The sequence below is a fragment of the Aphis gossypii genome, chromosome 3 (assembly GCF_020184175.1).
Source record: "Aphis gossypii isolate Hap1 chromosome 3, ASM2018417v2, whole genome shotgun sequence".
Lineage (NCBI taxonomy): Eukaryota > Metazoa > Arthropoda > Insecta > Hemiptera > Aphididae > Aphis > Aphis gossypii.
In genome coordinates this window covers 23,978,079-23,999,574 of record NC_065532.1, presented here as the reverse complement: position 1 = coordinate 23,999,574, position 21,496 = coordinate 23,978,079, and the positions used below count along the sequence as shown (strand labels likewise).

The 21,496-nt window shown below is 31.7% G+C and overlaps 2 protein-coding genes across 2 annotated transcripts in view; one reads left to right on the top strand and one right to left on the bottom strand.

The window, feature by feature from the left end:
* LOC114121153 (kinesin light chain) overlaps positions 1-21,496 on the top strand; it is a 78,622-nt gene that overhangs the window by 47,132 nt on the left and 9,994 nt on the right. The window lies entirely within an intron of this gene.
* LOC114132348 (uncharacterized) lies at positions 16,208-21,495 on the bottom strand. The gene is made up of 3 exons (XM_027997786.2): positions 21,310-21,495; positions 19,058-19,254; positions 16,208-17,941 (listed from the first exon to the last, which is right to left on the bottom strand). The coding sequence occupies exons 2-3, from the start codon at positions 19,230-19,232 to the stop codon at positions 17,634-17,636; spliced, it is 483 nt and encodes a 160-aa protein (XP_027853587.1). The 5' UTR covers positions 19,233-19,254; positions 21,310-21,495; the 3' UTR covers positions 16,208-17,633.

Genomic DNA, 21,496 nt, shown 5'->3' with positions numbered 1-21,496 from the left:
GATTTTTCGTATAAATATAGCCAACTTCGTACCCAAGAATCTATTATAAGTGGATAAAATAACAAATGAATAGTGTCAGGTGTCAAGTATACATCGTCATAAGGTATGTCACTGAAATGGATGTGATAAATTCGAATACAATAATTAAACAAATATTGTATACGATGAATAACGACAGGGATTAGACGAATGATCATCCTGTTAATAGAAAGTAATATTGTTAAGTATGACAAACTTAGTTAGAATTTCAAACGTGATTACGTATAAAAAAATTATATCACTGTATAGTATATATTTTTGGTAGTTTTTAAGACATAATAAAAACGTACACAATTACAGGGGAAAATATAATAATTTTATACTAATTAACAGTTTCGTAAAAGAATCTATCAAAAAAAAAAAAAAAAAACCATTGAATATTATTATGGAACGTAAATTTTCTGCATTTTTAACTTTATAATATTTAGGATATTATCCCAGTTAAAACAATATGTCGCTTGTTCACGAATTACAGGCTTAACAGATGTTCCCAAATGACGTATATAGGTCGTTCACTTACTGTCAACAAAATAATTAAAATGCGGTGTACTTTGTAGGTACATAGTTGTATAATACCTGTGTCTGGTGTTTACCGTCGTAACGGAAACACAAACAGCGCGACTTGCTTCGTGATATCCCGCCCGTTTTCGCTTGCCGTATCTGGTATTTGCCGTATTCACGGAAATACAAACAGTACGAACAAGTGTCGCCGTTTTTAATCGCCGCCGCCCGTTTTCACTTGCCGTATCTGGTATTTGCCGTACTAACGGAAATACATACAGTACGAACAAGTGTCGCAGTTTTATTCGCCGCCGCCCTTTTTCGCTTGCCGTATCCATAGATAATAAAGAATGGATAGGCCACGCCTATGCTTATAACCATGAAGATTAGAGATAAGGAGACCAAACTCCTATGAGCCGCCCGTTTATAAAGTGGCCCGACAAAAGTCGCACGGTTATTCTGCCACCAGGAGCGCGTCGTTCGATTAGAGGGCTATGTTTTACCACATATTATATGTATTTTACTATAAATGTACGTTATTTTTGTATTTGAATGAAATTAAATTATCATTTATTACTTATACCTGCTTATATTTAAGTATACTTAAATATACAAGTAAAGTTCAAAAAGTGTTTCCTGTAAAAAAAGTTTAAAATTCAAAATATTTATATAAAAATATAATATATAATAATAATAATATAAATAATTGATTTTTGTTGTTTGACATCTAAAGCATAACCAGTATTACACCCTGGCACAAAACAGCACTTAACCATTTTTAATGTTTAGGTAAAAAAATAAAAAATACAAATTACTCTGGTTTTATGTATAATTATTGTATTTAAATAATCAAACAAATACAAAATAATAATACAAATTATTTGAAACCTTATCATTGTCTATTTAAAAATTTAATATTTTGATGAATTCAATAATAAATAATCATATGGAAATCATCTATGTCCATATGTTTTATTATAATTTGTATTATTATTTTGTATTTGTTTGATTATTTAAATACAATAATTATACATAAAACCAGAGTAATTTGTATTTTTTATTTTTTTACCTAAACATTAAAAATGGTTAAGTGCTGTTTTGTGCCAGGGTGTAATACTGGTTATGCTTTAGATGTCAAACAACAAAAATCAATTATTTATATTATTATTATTTATATATTATATTTTTATATATAATATTTTGAATTTTAAACTTTTTTTACAGGAAACACTTTTTGAACTTTACTTGTATATTTAAGTATACTTAAATATAAGCAGGTAATAAGTAATAAATGATAATTTATATTTCATTCAAATACAAAAATAACGTACATTTATAGTAAAATACATATAATATGTGGTAAAACATAGCCCTCTAATCGAACGACGCGCTCCTGGTGGCAGAATAACCGTGCGACTTTTGTCGGGCCACTTTATAAACGGGCGGCTCATAGGAGTTTGGTCTCCTTATCTCTAATCTTCATGGTTATAAGCATAGGCGTGGCCTATCCATTCTTTATTATCTATGGATACCATAGACCTTATACTCATAGACGGAGCATCACAGGTTGGCGGGGTTAGGTGGTGCGGTCACAGTTATTACCACAGCAGTGTTGTCATTTCTGACGACAGAAAATATGTTTATTCGCATATTTATAGAATATCTTATTACAAGTGGACGGGAATACGTGATACTCAGACTACTCAGTATATCCGAGTATATGGGCAGATGGCTATAAGAACCAATAATATGGGCTAATATTTATATTATAATTTGATTTTGACCAAATATAGAGGTGGTTTGACATTTTAGAAGTAGGTAACTTTATTTCAGAAATATTTGAAATTTGAATACATTATAAATAATTAATATTAAATAATATTGGTACAAAAAAGTAATCCAAAAAAAAAAAAATCTGTTTTTATTCATTTCGAAACAATATAAGTTTTGTATATTTTTTCCGCATTGATCCACATTTCTTTTTTTCTTTTATAGAAGCAGCATGGTGGAATCTTAAGTTTAGAAATTTAATAATTATTAAAGCTATAACTTGATCCCGATGTGTGTTGAATAATTGTTGTCCACTACAGTGTTCATTCAATCCTTGAAATATGGTTCTTTGATAAATATTTCTTTTAATTTCATTAATCATTTTGTTTTTGATATTTGGTAAACCAGGGAACAGCATCTTTCTTTAGAAGCCCACTTAACTCGTAATCTTCAGGCCAAAAATGATCAGAGCATACCCTGTATGAAGGTAAACACAAATTTAGCCCACATGCTTTTTTCCACTGGATCTTGCGTGATTCATCTTTAGGAAATCTGAAGTAAATTTAGCATAATATTTGCAAATAGTAAAATATATAATAAGAAAAATGAAGAAATCTAAATTTTTAGGTATTTTCTAAAATATAACTTACGAATGAAATTTTTTTTCTGTTTTTGTTTTGAACTGAACGTCACAAACAACACACTTTATGACCATTATTATTATAAAAATACTAATAATTAAATAACTCTATATTATAATAACTAAAAGTAATAACTTATTCAAATATCCAGAACCTAACCAGAACACTAGGTTAAAAAGTAAAAACGTAATCTTATCAATCCGTTATCATACAATGATTTTTAAAACACAACAACCGATCGCCCAACCTGAAATTCTATTGCGCATGTGTGTAGTAATTGAGTAATAGTCGAACAGCGCACTCACGTCTGACCGCTGGAACTATACCCATGCTCCGTCTATGAGTATAAGGTCTATGATGGATACGGCAAGCGAAAAAGGGCGGCGGCGAATAAAACTGCGACACTTGTTCGTACTGTATGTATTTCCGTTAGTACGGCAAATACCAGATACGGCAAGTGAAAACGGGCGGCGGCGATTAAAAACGGCGACACTTGTTCGTACTGTTTGTATTTCCGTGAATACGGCAAATACCAGATACGGCAAGCGAAAACGGGCGGGATATCACGAAGCAAGTCGCGCTGTTTGTGTTTCCGTTACGACGGTAAACACCAGACACAGGTATTATACAACTATGTACCTACAAAGTACACCGCATTTTAATTATTTTGTTGACAGTAAGTGAACGACCTATATACGTCATTTGGGAACATCTGTTAAGCCTGTAATTCGTGAACAAGCGACATATTGTTTTAACTGGGATAATATCCTAAATATTATAAAGTTAAAAATGCAGAAAATTTACGTTCCATAATAATATTCAATGGTTTTTTTTTTTTTTTTTGATAGATTCTTTTACGAAACTGTTAATTAGTATAAAATTATTATATTTTCCCCTGTAATTGTGTACGTTTTTATTATGTCTTAAAAACTACCAAAAATATATACTATACAGTGATATAATTTTTTTATACGTAATCACGTTTGAAATTCTAACTAAGTTTGTCATACTTAACAATATTACTTTCTATTAACAGGATGATCATTCGTCTAATCCCTGTCGTTATTCATCGTATACAATATTTGTTTAATTATTGTATTCGAATTTATCACATCCATTTCAGTGACATACCTTATGACGATGTATACTTGACACCTGACACTATTCATTTGTTATTTTATCCACTTATAATAGATTCTTGGGTACGAAGTTGGCTATATTTATACGAAAAATCAATTTTTTTTAACCGTTTTCAATATACTATACTCGTATGCTAATTATAACTTTGTTCCACTAACAGAGACGTATTATAATGATGTAAGGGTACCAGTGGTTTGTGTAACAGAAGGACAATCTATACCCGTTAGTCCGTACCGTGCAGTATTTTTACGAGTTATTGATTAATTTAAAGTGTATAGTTTAAAAATGTATCATTAAAATAATATAATATTTAAATATTTCAGTTTTACCGTAGTAAAAAATAATACAATACGGACAATTTGGTTGTGTTATATACTTATTAAACGTGCTTATAGCAGTCAAAATATACGTATTTTCATTTTTATCTACTATGATTTAAATATTTAAGGTGGACGATTATTAATTATTATTATGAAAAATATGATTTTAAATTATTAGGTATAACGATTATTTATTATGATTTTCTTTAGTATGATTTAAATATTTTATGTGAACGATATGATATGATATTATATTAAATTTTTTTATAATAATAATATATCATATTAATTTTATACTATCTACTATTTCATTTTTCACTAGTGGAGTCTACACGAACTCAATTTTACCTGATTTTTTTCAGTGGTGATGGAGTTTACACGACCAACTTTTAAGTTAAATAGTTTTTCATATAAATAAAAACAAATTTAATTTGGTCTTAATTTGCTTAGGAATATCTGATTTGATAGTATATTAATATATTACTTATTTTATATTATATCGTTAACTACTTTCTAAGATTAAGTTTCAAGAGCACTCTACATTTATTATAAACAAAAGGTTATACTATTTTTAAACCATGACTTATGGAAAAAATTATGAAGAATCGAAACATTTTTAAGTAAAAAGACAAACAATATAAGTAACATACATAATAAATAGGTAAGTGTAGATAGAAAAATTTTCATCGCATATAAAACCACATTGAAAACTTTATCAGACTTACAATGAAAAACTAAACCAAGAACACATTATAAATAAAGTCACAGTGTAGTTGACCTGATAATAATAATTTGGAAAAGGACATACTCGACTAAAAGATAAAGTCTAATGAGCGATTATACGGGCTTAAAAAAGTTGCATTCTAAAGTTTTTAATTGATTACAAAAGAATTTTTAAAAAGAAAAACTTAAATTATATAAATTAATAAAATGAAAAGCAAGAAATAATAGGTACATACCATCTGCAAAATAATACATAATTAAAAATTAATAATCAAATTACAGTTGCTATATAACAGTGGTTCTTAACCTTTTTCGAATGATGGAACATTTAAAATTTTATGAGGTTTTCGCGGAACACAGCCGTAAAATAAAACAGTAATTTATATTAATTTTTAATTGTTTAATATATTAAACATTAAATGTATAGCATAAAAAAGTTTGCAAATATGTTAGTAAAACGTCTTACTTAATATATCATTGTGTTTTGTGTTAAAAGACAAAATGTTAAGAGAACGAAAATAGTAATGCTAAATAAAATATTTTCACTCATTTTAAAATTTTGTCGGAACACTTATATTAAGTCCACGGAACACTTGTGTTCCGCGGAACACCGATTGAGAACCACTGCTATATAATATTATATATAAGAATTATATTATAATAGACTTTTAGATTCTGAACGAACTGATGAATGTAATTATTTTACAATGATGTGTGTTTTTTTGTGTCTGTGTACAGCACAACTTGTTAAAATTATGCTTCAATTTTAAACTTCGGGAGTGGTTCCCGATGGCAAAGTGAACATCCTTGGTGTTTTAAACAGGTCAAAAGTAAACATTTTCCAAAATGTTTCAAAAAAATTAAGAAAAACAAAAAAAAAGTGACGGAAAAACGGGAATTTTTACGCAAAACCAATTTTCAACCAAACCGATTTTTTTATATGACTGTAACTCAAAAACCAGTCACTTTAAATACTTGAAATTTTCACCCAATGTTTATATTAGTATAATCAGCAATATGCAATATGCAGCTATGTGTTAGTAATTTTGGGTGTCTAAAAAAACTTGAAAATTTAATACAAGGTTTCTTATAAGTTGTTCTTATTGTAGTTCAAAATAAAAAATCAATAATCGTGAGTCACAATTTTTTTTATAAGCGTATAGAGCTCAAATTTTTACGAAATACGTCAAAATCACGAAAAATTGGAAGTAGTTTTGTTGTTGAAAAATCATAAAATTGTTTGTGTTTATATCTAAGGTTAAAAAACTCCACATTAAGTTTTTCATACATTTTCCTTCAAAAAGCTATAGATAAAACTCGAAGCGTCATTATAGGAAAAATTTTATGTGCGTTTATATTTGTTATAATTCAAAAAGTATAAGTCATAGATACATGACAATTTCACCAGTTATTTAGATTGGCATTTTCATTACATGATTTAATTTTCAAAATATTTCGCTTATTTTAATGTTATTTATAGGCATTGAAAATATTTGTTTTTATTTTTTTATAAACATCGATAACATTTTTTTGGTCGTGTCAAAATACTTGACATTTTTATACAAAGTTCCTCATGAGTTATTCTTACAGTGATTCAAAATGTATAAAAATATATAGTTACAATTTTTTTAAATTAGTATTTGAAGTTCAAATATTGTTAAAATCATGAATATTTGCAAATTAATTTGTAGGTATAATTCATAAAAAATGTTTGTATAAGTAGCTAAGAATTGAACATTTAAAACAAGATTTTCTATAAGTTAGGCTTATAATAATTATTAAATAACTTAAATTTTGTGGTATTTAGGCCATTAAAACACAACCACCTTTTTCACCAACCACTGGAAAGTATATCCTAGGCTGACAAATTATTTTCGTTCAGAATCGTTTTTTGTATACAATGGTACCACTCTCATGCGGGTTTCAAAATTAATACATCAATTTATTTAAGTGACCTACTATTACTATATACAGCAGAGCGGTACCCACTTGACCGAATTTTTTTTCTATTGACGATGCCGTCATAAGTATACTTTATTTTACTCAATGGCTATATAATAATATATATTTATTAGTTCTAATAATAGTTTATTTAACATCAGGCAAATAATAGTTGAACCATTGTTCTTATTTTTTAGTAAGTCGCTGGATGAAGATGTCTTTTTCTCTATATTCGCTATTCTCTTTATTATTATAGTGTTTAAATTGGGAATTTGTTTTAATGTTGAAAGTTATTGTCTCATAGCAATCACCTCATATTTTCTCTAGTTGAGTCGCTAGTGATAATACCTAGTCAACTTAATAAAATGTTGATCGACGACTATCATAACAGCCTTAGAGGTTGAACGCTGAAAAAATAAAAACTCTAACTTTTCATTTTACATTGTTTTAAATTATGAAGGATTATACTGCTAACTGAAAAAGCTGTGCATAGCCCCTTAAAGTATTCTTACTAATAATCGTGAAACGAAATATCGAACATAAAAAAACAGCTAAACAAATAAAAATTATAATTTTTGCTTCTATTACATTAGTTGCTATTGAATAAACAAAATAGTGACAATATTATTTATTGTTTAATTCTGAGGAAGGATGGATTTGGGACGGTAGTTCACTTATAAAAGAAATCAAGAAATACGATTATATTCAGTTTATTTTTTAACATTCATATAATTTGTAATAGATATATTCACATAGGTCAAATCAAAATGTTTTTTAAGCGTAGCTTAATTACTATTACAATTGTAGTAATTTCAGTATGGGTTAATCCAGCTATTACAGATAGTACTGAAACAGAGAAATTACGAGGTGTGATTTAATTTTTTGATATAAAATAATCAATACCGCTTTTTAATTTTTATCACTTTGAAATTTATTTGTTACAATAAAACAAGTGTATAAGAATTTGAGGACAGCACGTTAAGTAGCTGCCCGAGAAAAAGTTAATCTAAAATTTGGACATAGACTAGCTCTATGTAGATGTGAAACTAATTCTAAAAACTAAGACGGACAGAGACCGGGATGCTTATTTGGACACAAAAAATTTTTTTTTAAGTTTTTTTAAGGGCACCCCATCACTATTTTCTACTTATCGAGGAGATACTAAAAAACATTTTTTGATTTTTTTAAATTGTATTTTAAAGGTCGCTACTAGGAATGGAAAATTGATAATTTTAGAAAAAAAGAAAATGTTATGCATAAATGTTTATATTCAAGTATATTTGTCACATAAAGATTAGAAGTATCAATATTATAATATAACTACATTTGATAAGTATTTTTAATTGTATTAAGTATGTATTATATTATTATGATCGTATTAATGTTGATTTTTTTCTGTCTGGATATTTTTGTCTAAATTGTTTTATGAGTAACAAAAGAAACTGTTTTTGTTCTTCATTTGTGGTGTGTAATTTGTTGTATTCCTCCATTAAAGCCACTCCTCGCTCTGCAGTATCATTGACAACTCTCATTGACTGAACGATTTCTTTACTTTTTTTAAAATCTTCGTCTTCATCCCAATGGTCAACATCTTTATTCAAAAATTGAGATGAAATTCCTAATATATCAAAAAATCTGCGAGTATTTTTTGTTACAAAATCTTCAAGGTTTTTTCTTAAAACTATATCAGGATCTAAACTTATGCGTTTCATCGGATACTCTATTCCTTCATTATGCATAGCATCTACCATTTTCCGTTTTGTTTCGGATGAAACATTTTCATCAAAAAATGCGAACGCAATTAGTTCTTCTGATAAATACCAAAGATGACCAAGGAATTTTTTCATGGCTTTTTTTGAAATTGTTAAATCGATTTCTTCGTATTTCTTTAAATCTTTTATTAGTTGTAGGTCATTTCTTGGTGAGTAAATCGCTGAAGCAGCTTGAAACCAATATTTTATATATATTCTTACTGTAAAAATACATATGTCACGAATTCCTTTATATTCTATTTTTGTCAGTTTAAATTGTTCTTTAAATAAATATATTTTTAAGCAATATATGGCTTTTGCCATCCATCGGGCTCGATGAAGCCCACCAGGAGCTCTAAAAGATATACCTTTTTTAGGAACTCCCCCTAAGAAAATAATACTTAGACTCAATAATTCTTTAAAATCATCTCTGGGTTGAAACTTTTCAAGTTGTTTTAAAGCAAAATTGATCGTGTCAGTAGAAATATTGTTTATTTGATTTAAAGTAGAAACATCGGAAATTATAGTTTCAAAATGTTCCAGCTGAATTGTGTGCCAAGCTTTTTTAAATCGTTTAAACAATAAAATATCTGGTGAAGATGAGCACCCAATAGAATGAACAACAACTGCTTCTAACATTATCTCCATGATATGATGACGACAGGCTAACCATAACATTTGTTTGTCCATATTTTGCTCAAGTAGAACACATGCACCATTTCTTAGTCCACTATTTACTGCAGTAGTATCAAAGCTCATACATTTAATTTTGTCACCAAGTCCCCATGATAATGTAGTTTCATATACTGTCGAAGCTATTGATTTACCTGTTCCAGAAATGAGTTTTGGAATAGCGAGAAGTTGGTCAACACTTTTACCTGATACTAAAATTGGAAGACGGTCTACTGTTTCATGTCCACTTATATCTTCAATAATTTTTCCATCCCAGTGAATAGTCAGTGGGACTTCTGGTATAAAGACATTCTTCACTGATTCTGCAATTTCTTGTCGATATCGTATACGTTGACGACGAATAGATGAAGTGTTTACATTATATTCTAAAGGATCACTGCCAAGTCGCTTAATAGTATTCATTAGTACTACTGTAGCTTTCCGATCACTTATTTTGCAACATCAAGACTAACAGCCAAATTGCTGTCAAGAAGTTTCTTTCTACCTCTTTTTTTTTGTGGTGATTTATTAATTGACGAGTCATCAACAGTAGAAGTATTGCTGTCAGATAAATCACTATCATCTTCACTTGAACAGGAAGATAGCAAAATGTGGGACTGTCCAATTTGTGATTTAATTATTTCGTCTTCTTTAATCCGTCTTTTTTTAATATTATCGTTTTTCTTCTTAATCTCAGCTTCCTTTTTTGTGAGATTTCTATCAATATTTCCAATTTTACCAGGTCGTCCTTCTTTTCGTTGTAAAAGTAAAAATTCCTTATCCTCCAGAATGACCAGAATACGAATTTTATTTAAGGCATCAGCATGGGCTATATCAAACAGTTTATCGAGGTTCTTTTGCCAATTATTCTCTTTTTCTTTTAATCCTTCGGATCGCTTTGCTTTATTTTCTTTATTTTTTTTTAGTTTTTGCCATTCATTAAATAGACCAATAATTTTATCTATAACATGTTTCTGAAGTCTTGTGGGTATTCTAGCCTTGTCCCAAATTGTTATTACATACACAGCAGTAACACGTGCAGAATCTCTAACATTTATTTTAATAATATTTTTATGATAAAAAAATAAACTCATTACCTCCTTTCTTGAAGGTAATTTAGTTTCACTTAAATATTGTGACATCTGTCCGATCAGCCATACACGAGTCATTTGTCTGGTTGAAACCGCTGTATTGATATTTGTTGTCATAATAAACGTAGTTATAAACTATAGAAATCGTGAAATTACTATTTAAAAAAATAGTTATAAAATAAAATACAAAAAGCCACAAAAATGTTGTCCATAAAATTGTATACAACCGCGATGACGACTAACGACGAGTTTGCGATCACGACGACTGTAACATTATATTGTTGTAATTGTACATCTGTGCCCGCATTATCGAAATATGTATAAGTATATTAATTGTAATAAACATTGACTGTTTAGATAAGAACATCTAACGACCTATCACTTTGTACTAGAATTATATATATTAATCATTTTAGAAATTATCTCGTATACTGTAAATAGCTATTTTCAGTGTAATTGTCGAATCACTTTATCTACTGGTAGCGACCGTTAAAACTTTATGAATTCAACTACAATTTTTTCTGTAGCTATTTAATATCATGTAGAACAAATTAACAAGGTGCCAAAATAATATTTTTAAAGTTGAAATTTAAGCACCACTCTAAGAGACCCGTATTTATATGGTTCTCTGTACCCCCTATTTGTACATGATAGAGACTAGGAGATGGACAAAAAGGTGTGTTATAGAATGTTGTCATTGTAGCTACAAAAAGTGGTTTTGCGCCCAAAACACTTAACCCTGGATCGGACTTGTTGTTGTGCTATTATACCAAGGCGTGCGCATCTATGATTTATGTGCATGGCTTGTTTGTCAAAAGGGAAAGAAAAAGTTGTTTGTGACTGTGTTTTCCCATACGCTTTGATTCTTGGAAATTGCCATCAAATTTAATTACGTATTGCTACGAGTATGATAATAAAATATTTAAATGCGAAGAACCTTGTAGTACATGTAGATAAGTTAAAATAGAAAAGAAAATAGTGAGACGACTCCGTCGGCTTACTACATATCCAATAATTGCCACTCTTACAATCTTAGGTAGTAAAGAGTTAAACTGTGTAAGCCCACAAGACTGGATCATATTGGAAAGTGCCAGGGACATATTGAAAATATTTTATGAAGTGACTACAGAAAAATAAGTGCTGAAAAATATGTGACTTTATCAAAAGAAATTATTTTTATAAAGACATTAAACAAGTTTGTTTCAAATTTTATTAATATTACTACATTACCAACAGAAATTCATTCCATGGCTCAGGTTTTAAAGGATGAATCATCTTTAAGATTTGACAAAATTGAAGAAAATCAGTTAATTACACAAGCCACTTTATAAGATCCGAGGTTCAAGAAATATGCATTTTCAAGTGAAATTAATTGTAGCAATGCAGTTGAGTTTTTAAAGGCTAAAGCACAAAGCATTTTATTACAATCAGACGAACCTAGTCATCAACAAATTACTACATCTACCTCTACTATTAATTCAAGTTTAGGTTCAGCACTGTGGAAAGAGTTTGATGAAACTGTGGTAAATTTGATAGGAGGATCCAGCTCATCGGTGGCAGCTATTATTGAGGTTGACAAGTACTTGAATGAACCGTTGATAAGCCGGGCTGAAAATCCTTTAGTTTGGTGGGCGGAAAGAAAAAAAGTATACCCAAGATTATACACACTTGTAAAAAGGAGACTATGTATTATGGCAACATCGATACCTTGAGAGAGAATATTTTCCAAAGCAGGCCAAGTAGTAAGTGAAAAAAGAAGTCGACTCTCCACATCAAAAATCTCTCAAATTTTATTTCTTAACCACAACATGTAATCATTAATCATTATATTATATTTATTGTATTATTTTATTCTGTTATTAATAACTATTGACTATTATTATTTATTTTATTTCTATTATTTATAAGTTATAATTATTGACTATTTTTATTTTATTATTATTATGATAACGTGTTAATGTTATCAACAAAAAACTAAACTAGCGTCGTTCGTTCGTGACTCGCTCGGTTCGGGGTGGGATTCAGAAGAGACAGTGTGAACCAATACGAAAAAAAAATATCAGGTAATTCGGATCACCTAGGTTCGACGATCTGAATCATATCGTTCACTACTTTGATCCGTTCGTTCGCGAACGACACATCTCTAGTTATTGATGAACCGGTGATAACACAGATTGCACGTGGTCTCTTTCCCGCACTACCACCTGTGGATTGGGGACAGGTTCTAGCAACGCCATGCGCCTCCACCGAAATCATCGAGCATCACGAAGTCTCGACCCCGCTGTTTACGGTGGACGAGCTGTTGTGGGCGGTCGGGAAGCTGCCATTGCGTAAAGCACCGGGTCCTGACTCCATCCCGAACGAAATTATCAGGCTAGCAACGAGACGCAGCCCGGGCACTTTTCTGACCACTTTTAATACTGGTCTTACCAGGAAAGTTTTCCCGTCGAAATGGAAGCGCGCCAAACTGGTTCTGCTGTACAAAGGTGCTGACAAACCGTTGGACCAGCCGTCCAGCTACTGGCCCATCAGCCTGCTGGATGGTTCTGGCAAACTCCTTGAGAGGATGCTGCTGAACCGCCTCTTACTGCACGTTGAGGTGACCGGAGCCATCAGCAACCTGCAGTTTGGCTTCAGACGTTCAAGATCGACAGAGGACGCTATCCAAGAGGTACTGAAGACGGCGCGCGCAGCGGGAAAGGGAGTAGTACAGAATAGGCACCTCTGTGCTGTTGTGACGCTGGACTTAAAAAACTCTTTCAACACGGCGCCTTGGCTGCTGATCGATGCGGCACTGCACAGGTCGGGGGCACCTGGATACCTGACAAACATTTTGCGGTCCTACATGTCGGAGCGGGAAATCCAGTACGGAACGGGGTCAAGTCTGCCAGTTACCTGTGGTGTTTCACAGGGTTCCGTCTTAGGACCAACGCTGTGGAACCTCTTTTATGACGGCATCCTACGACTACCGGTTCCAGACGGTGTTAAGCTCGTGGCATTCGCTGACGATGTGGCAGTTGTAGCTGTGGCCCACAATGCCGAGCTCATGGAACAGCTAGTAAACCCTGTCCTCTACGAAGTGGCGCAATGGATGTCATCAAACGGCTTAACTCTCGCACCGGAAAAATCCGAATGCATCATATTGGCAGGCAAGCACTGATTTGGATCGCCACAGCTAAAAATTCAAGGAATCCAGGTACCAGTGAGATTGGATATACGATACCTAGGGGTGCAACTGGACACCCGACTCTCGTTTGTCGCGCACGCCACCTCGGTTGCCTCAGGAGCTAGGAAAGCGGCGGCCGCGCTCGGTAGACTAATGCCGAACATCGGAGGTCCCTCACAAGCGAAGCGAAAGCTGCTCATGAGTGTGGTACACAGCCGGCTATTGTATGGTGCCCCAGTATTGGCGGAGAGCGTTCAAGACGTCAAAAAATCAAAAAACACACTGATGCAAGCTCAGAGAACGGCCGCACTCAGAGTAATAAGGAGTTACAGGACGGTGTCGGACATGGCGTCGTTGGTGCTGGCCAAAATGCCTCCAGTCTTCCTATTGGCGAGCTCGAGACAAAGGGTTGCTGAATCCAGGAAGTCCGGAAATGTCCTGTCAGAGGCCGAGGAAACCAAAGAAATAATCCGTCAGTGGCAGTGTGAATGGGACTCCACCGATAAGGCCGCGTGGACCAAACGGTTGATTCCGGAGCTGGAGAGATGGTGGTTTCGGGGGCCGAACCAGGTGAGCTTTCACATGGCCCAGGCGCTCACGAACCATGGTTGTTTTCAGAAGTACTTGTGGTCCAGGAAGAGGCGCAAAGTCCAGCATGCTGTCATTGTCCGACAGAAATTGATGATGCAGAGCATACCATTTTCGTGTGTCCTTTTTGGGACGAAGCCAGACGAGAGTTGTCGCAGCTTCTCCGGAGGAAACCCAGTCCCGAGGACGTAGCGGATATACTGTGCAGGCCGACAATCGAAGAACTACCCATGGACCCAGCTCAACGGCGTAGAGTTCAGAAGGCTGCTTCCAAGATGGCATCGGCGTTCTCGGATATGGTGGAGAACATTATGGGCCGCAAGGAGGAATTAGAAAGAAGGAGGCAAGGAGTGCCATGAGCGGTAGAAGACAAATCTTAGCTAAGGAAAATATTGTAGGCTGACAGCCAAACTTAGGGTGGTTAGAGGCCCCCAAATATTGGTCATTATTAAGATGTTGTAATGTTTGTTTATTGCTGTTGTAAAATAAACGATGTGGACAGGGAGGCAGCAATGGGGAAACCTACTTCCCTCCCTGTTTACGATTCAAACCCGGAAAAAAAAAGGTTATACACCTGTAACACCCCCCCCCCCTAGCCATATTATACTTAATATGTTTTATCAAGATAAAGATCATAGGCGTGTCCACACCTTATTCGCAGTGGTATATTCAGGGGGAGTAGGTTTCGGTTTAAGGATAAGACCCCCCCAAATTTCTTAATAAGCTTTATCATTATTATTTAATGATTAAATCAGTTTTACTTTTTTTATTAGGAATAAAAACAATATTGCTTTTTGTTCGCGCCGAACAAATCGGACCGCTACTCTGGACAACGATAACCGTCTTTATCTCTCCCGTCTCCCCTGTACTCCACTCCGTCCTCTACTTGTTAATTGTCAATTATCTTAATATTATTATACTATCTATATATTTATTCTCTTTGTTTTCCTATTATATTATTTAAATTATTGGTCGGCCTTTTCCGCATATGTTTATTATCATATTTTTCGTATTATTTTTTTTGTCTCTTGTTAATTATTATCATTATTGTTGTTACTCTGCGGCCAACGCCCTTTTTTTTGTATTACTATTATTGTTTTTTCTTACGTACCGTTTTTTTGTACGGTTTTCGTTTTTTTGATGTTTTTTAGTCGCATTGAGAGCAATCACGTATTTTGTCCATTTATTATTATTATTATTCGTCCGTGATCTTTCACTCACGGACTGTCTTCACTGTGAAGAATCAAAATAAACACCCTCATACCACGACCCACTTCGTAAGTTTCTTCACCATATCACCACCTCATCCATTCATTCACCATAGCCAGCGTCCTCCGAGTACTGTGCGACGCGACTTCACCACCACGGCAGTACCACCACCGAGAGCGTCACCGCGTAAGACCGCCAGCACCCACTGTGGGTTGTGTGAGAGGCCGCCCCGGTCGTCCAGTTGTACCCGTCACCAGCCAACCAGTCCCCAGCCTGCCAACACCTGCCTTAATTATAAGTAGTTTTTAAGTTGTCCCATTGATAGTTCCCCCCTGTGGTCATTGCACCAGACCGGATCGACCACAGGGCCCCTCGGCCCCATTAACTAAACTGTATCATCCTGCTTCCCTTGTGCTCTATTATATATATGTGTCTCGTCCCGTTCCTCCGTGTTGTCACCGAACGTAATATTGCCTACCTGTATTATATAAGGCGCGAACATATTTAGTTGCCTACCCGCCCCGTAGCCGGCGTTTAGCGTCAGACTTGGCCGGCCTTGGCTCCTCTCGTTCTCGAGCAGTCTCGAGTGGTCCTTCGAGAGCCCCAGTGTTGGGCGCATACACTTTTATTAGATAAATAAAATAATTAGGCAATATAAAATTTTATTTTAAAATATAATTAATTTGTAATACTTTTTCCAAATATTTTTATAATTACAAATGGTCTTAATATATATTATAATTTATAAATCTTAACGTCGTTTTGTTGGTATCATCACTTTAAATTCCTAAGGAATATTAGTTAGAATTATTTTGTTATCAATTGGTATAATTCCTGGTTACCTAACCTTACATAAAATAGCCCTATCCGCCCCTGGACGACTGTGTATGCATTGATTTCTTTACCTACCAAGTTAATCAGTGTGTTCATCGCATATTCTAATCACAGTTCATAGACAGCAGAAAAACCCATAGACTAATTTAATATAGTTACTATCTGAGGTTAAAACGTAAAATATGATCAAGGAAGAGCCCGAGGAGGGAGACATAATCCACCTATCCCCCCCTTATATCATTATTGCATAATATACTATGAGAAACGATTTGGAGCGGAGACAATAATGTATCATAGCCCATATTGTTATAACATTTATAAATATACCTATAATCATGTTTTGTGGTATTGAAATTAAAGTAATTTATTTTCATATAGTTGAAATATATTATAATATACTATAATAAATTACAGTTGGCTATATTGTAAAACAATAACCCTTAACTTGGCAAGTGTACATTATTGGTGTGAAAATTATGAAGTTTGGTTATTCTTTATATTTTGAGGCCCCTGAACTCAAAAAATTAAAAATTAAAATGTTAGGACTTAAACTTTTAAAGTTATAAGATGTATCCTGTGAGATACATTGCCATAACCTCATAATATGTACTATGTAATGATACAATAATTTAAATTTTTAATAAAAGTGTGAATTCTTATGATTGCAATAGTTGATACAAATTATTATATAATAATTAAATTACAACTTGCTGATTAAATTTTTAGAACCTCAGTCGTAAGTCAAACATATTACTTTTAAATGATCATTGAACATGAAGAAAATGTATGAACTGTGATACTATACTATAAAAAAAGATAGTAAGTAAAACTATATTATATTTCTATACAAATTATACAATTAAAAATATTTTTTTTTTAAATATGTAACTATGTAAGTACAGTAGTAAATTAATATGTATTGTTATTTATTTGATAGCTTAGAATTACATAAACAGTCCCAAATACATAAATGAAAAAATAAATTTATCGAACATATTAAAAAGTGATAAACAGGTATAAGGTAATGGTATTAAATGTTTCATAATTGGTTAACAATAAACTGTAATTATTTCATGTAATACAAACATTTACATTTATTATTAAAATATATATATATTGAATTTCTATCATTCATTAATCATTAGTGTTATAAAAAAAATTACAAATTGTTTTTAATTATTGACAAATTACAATAATTGTTGTTCGGGACGGCCCTAATTATTGTTTGTTTTAAAATTAAAATTAAATTATTGTGGATTAACTTGGCGATAAGTATAAGTATAATTACTATGAATACTATTAAAGAAGCTGATAAGAGTTTCAATCATGTTCATCTGAACTTCAGTATTTCTTCCAAATCTATTTAAAAGATCTGTCAGGTGTATGTTTCGATTAACTATTTGACCCAGTACATTAGAAACTGTAGTTTGAATTCCGATAATCAGTAAATCAAACAAATTTTGAAGTTGATTTGTAGTCAATTCTCGTAACATGTTTCCTACATTTCTAATAGTTGGTATCAAATAATTGTTAATCTGGTGTCCAATGAGTCCTCCTGAAATAACAAAAATAGGTTAAAACAGCTGGTTCTGATTTGATAATTTTTTTAATTTTATAGTAAAAATAAATTTTTACCTAGGTTAAACAATATTATTAGTTAATATTTGGCAGTATTTTATATTAATTTACTATAAAAATATAAAGTACTATATAATCTTTGTGAAATCTTACGGTTTTCATGTTTCCTATAGCATTGCTTAACAATTTTGTTGGAGTCACAAACCAAAGGCAGACACCAAAGTCAGAGTTTACTTGATTTTGTGTTATTAATGCATTAACAAATTGCTATTTAGGCAATATTATACATAATATGAGATGATTATTGAATAACATAATATGTGATATAGATCAAAATATCAAGTAATAAATAGTTTAGTAGGTAATATCTTTAATTATAAATGAATAATAATATTAACAGCATGGGCGCTCATAGGTAAAATTTTAGGGGGGGGGGTCAAAATAAAAAAATATATCTAAATAATAATCTAATGTAAGATAATAAAGATTTAATGTTATTTTCACATATAAATGTAAATATGCATGTTATTTTTTTATTGTTTATGCATATAGTTAATTAAAAATAATTTTAATAAGTATAGAAACAAATAAAAATCAAATAATCTTATGGAACATATTTTATGTTTTATTAAGATATTAATAATAATATTTTTATATTGTTACCTACATGATAAATTGGAAAAATATTAAAGGTATTATGTAATAAAAATGGACTCTATATAGAAAAATAAGAATGGATTATAGATTTAAGACTTAAAAGAAAGTTAAACCTTTGTTACATGTTGTTTTCAATAGACAGCAGTTTTAATTGTAATCAATTGTACCTAATTAGGAACACAACTGACAGAAATCGTCACTACTGATGAGAGAAAAGACGATAGATGGTACCTTATTCATGCATAATTAAGATAAACATTAAATAGGAAGCATTTTTTAAAAGTATCTTAGGTAGTTAAAATTTTTAATTTTGATATCAAAAAGAAACACACTTAGCCAATAGTATACCCAACATTAGTTGACATTTTTATGTATTAATATAAACTATCAATCCTACTTTTTATGGTAACTGACTTTACATATTCTTAATACTTACCAATTGCAAGTCCGTACCGTCCACCAAAAAGTCCTCCAAGCACAGAACATGCACCGACAATAGATCCATGTACTAGAGCAATTGGTAACCGTGATAATTCAACTTCCAAACCATCAAAATATGTTGTCAATGCTTCTAGGCTAGCATTTACAAGTGCACCTTGCCAATTAGCCATCACAATGAGTTACCTAGTGTATCTATTTCAACATATATTACACACAAATAAATTAACTTCTTTAAAATATTGTAATTTAATATTAAATTTAAGCCAAACTACTCTTATACACGGATACAAACATTACAAAGTACAAAAATGAAAAAACCTAAGGCAGTGTAGTACTTATAAATTACAAAATCAATGATCTATAATTTAACTATATCCAGACTATTTATATCACAAACAGCACACACTATAATGTGAAGATGAACTAAAATTTTTATTAATTTTATTTTCATGAAGTCTCAAGTCTAATACCATCACGGCTATAGATAAGTTTAATACCTATAACAGTATACATTTCTCTACTTATATTTACATAGTTATATATAAATATATTATATTATTATCATTTCAAATCCAACAGCGGCCGTAAAAATAGTGCTGCTTCAGTACTACGACAGTAGTCTATAGTCCTATTTAAAGCCGTGCCAGCCGTGGTGTGTTGGCATCGAGATGTATAATATACTACACAATACACATATATATTTCGACAGGGCCGTATTTACAAATTTGTAAGAAATGGAAAAAAATATCATATAAATTTTTATACATTTTTTTTCTTGGGATAGGGGCGGTACCTGTTCTAAATCCGGTCCTGCATTTCGATGTGTGTCGGTGTGTAACCTTTAATATTTTTTCTATGATGTGTACTAAGTATATCATAATTTATCTCGATTTTCGAACGTTTCCATTCAAACTCATGCAAAACAGCTCATATTCTTATGACAGGCACAAGTCGTATTTATAAATCTAACGAATCAATTGATCTCGAGCTTATGTAAAAATATCACTTATGTCACTGAGAAGTATCTTTTTCTAATTTAACGGAAATCGATTCAATAGAATGGAAGTTAAGATTTTACGAAATAAAATGTTTGGTATTTTACAAAAAAAATATAATATGACGTACTTGGTCCGTTTCCGTTATACACACACACTACACAGGCACAGTGTGACGGCAGCATAGACTTTTAATAATATTATAAGTTTATGCCCTATGGTCGGCCGTGATTAATGCTGTCATTACCAACTCATTTTATTTAAACAACTAAAATTTAAATTCATAGAACAATAATATTTACATTACACATGAGCTATTTTTGTCTTCCGGTTTACTACAGTAATAACTAATAACAAATGTCTATTAATTATTATAAAAAAATAGGTATCCTTTTAAGTTTTATTATTACGTAACCATATATTTTATAAATATTTCTCAAAGTTTAGTACAAGGAACGTTACACAAGTATACTGTAGCAGAATTTTGCAGGTTTCGGGTGATTCGCTATTATGTAACTATGTAAGTCCAAAATCAGTTGGCTTTCGGAAATACGTTCTACTACTTCAACTGAACCTCCTGTTACGTTCTTAATTTTAAATTAAATGATAAATCAATTCATTTTAATACATTTTGTACATAAAAACATAAAAGTTAACAACCACGAAGCATCTTTAATCGTTCTAACAGCACAAGGTTGGTTTTACAGTAGAACCCTTCTCATTCGCCCTCGAGTAGTCTGTCACTCCGGTTGATCCAACCAACCATAGTATTATAGATATGAATACTTTAAAAATATGCGTATTTGTATCAAAAATGTATGTATATATGTAATACTCTTATTCAAATGTTTTGTGTTACACATAATATTTTGTAATAAATAATTTAATAAATGTATACAATTTAAGATAATTTAATAAATAAATTTGATTTCGTTTTTTCATTAATGTTTCTGTATACTCTGATAATCCATCCTTTTTGCGTTCCGATCATACCCCCAGTCCAAATGTGACGGATTAGAGGGGTGCTACTGTAAAAATTTCAATTTGGTATGATTTGAGTGGATCGGAGAGATCAGAGAAAACAAATAGTGCACTGACAGACTGACATTAACATACTCTTAAATTGGATATTACAATAATAAATAAATAAACAAATAAAAATTTATTTACTAATATAACTAAATAACTGAAGTCACATTTATTTTATTTATGTGTTTAATTATAATGAAAACAATGCTTTACAAATCCTTACCAATTATTTATTTTGTTTGATTTGATAAATAATGATACACTCAGCATGAAATTGTAACCGTTCAATTGAACTATAGTATTTTCTACGAAGTACGAATATTTTATTACTTTATTAGTTCAATGTTCAATTGTTCAAATGAATTAATGAACTAGTACGGCAGTACGCCAGCCTGCTATGTGAACGATAG

What these genes read in the sequence shown, in the direction of transcription:
- LOC114132348 (XM_027997786.2), bottom strand. Translation starts at nt 19,232, where the DNA reads ATGGCTAATTGGCAAGGTGCACTTGTAAATGCTAGCCTAGAAGCATTG. An exon ending in ACGGTACGGACTTGCAATTG is followed by an intron (nt 17,942 to 19,057) that starts GTAAGTATTAAG and finishes TTGTTATTTCAG; the next exon opens with GAGGACTCATTGGACACCAG.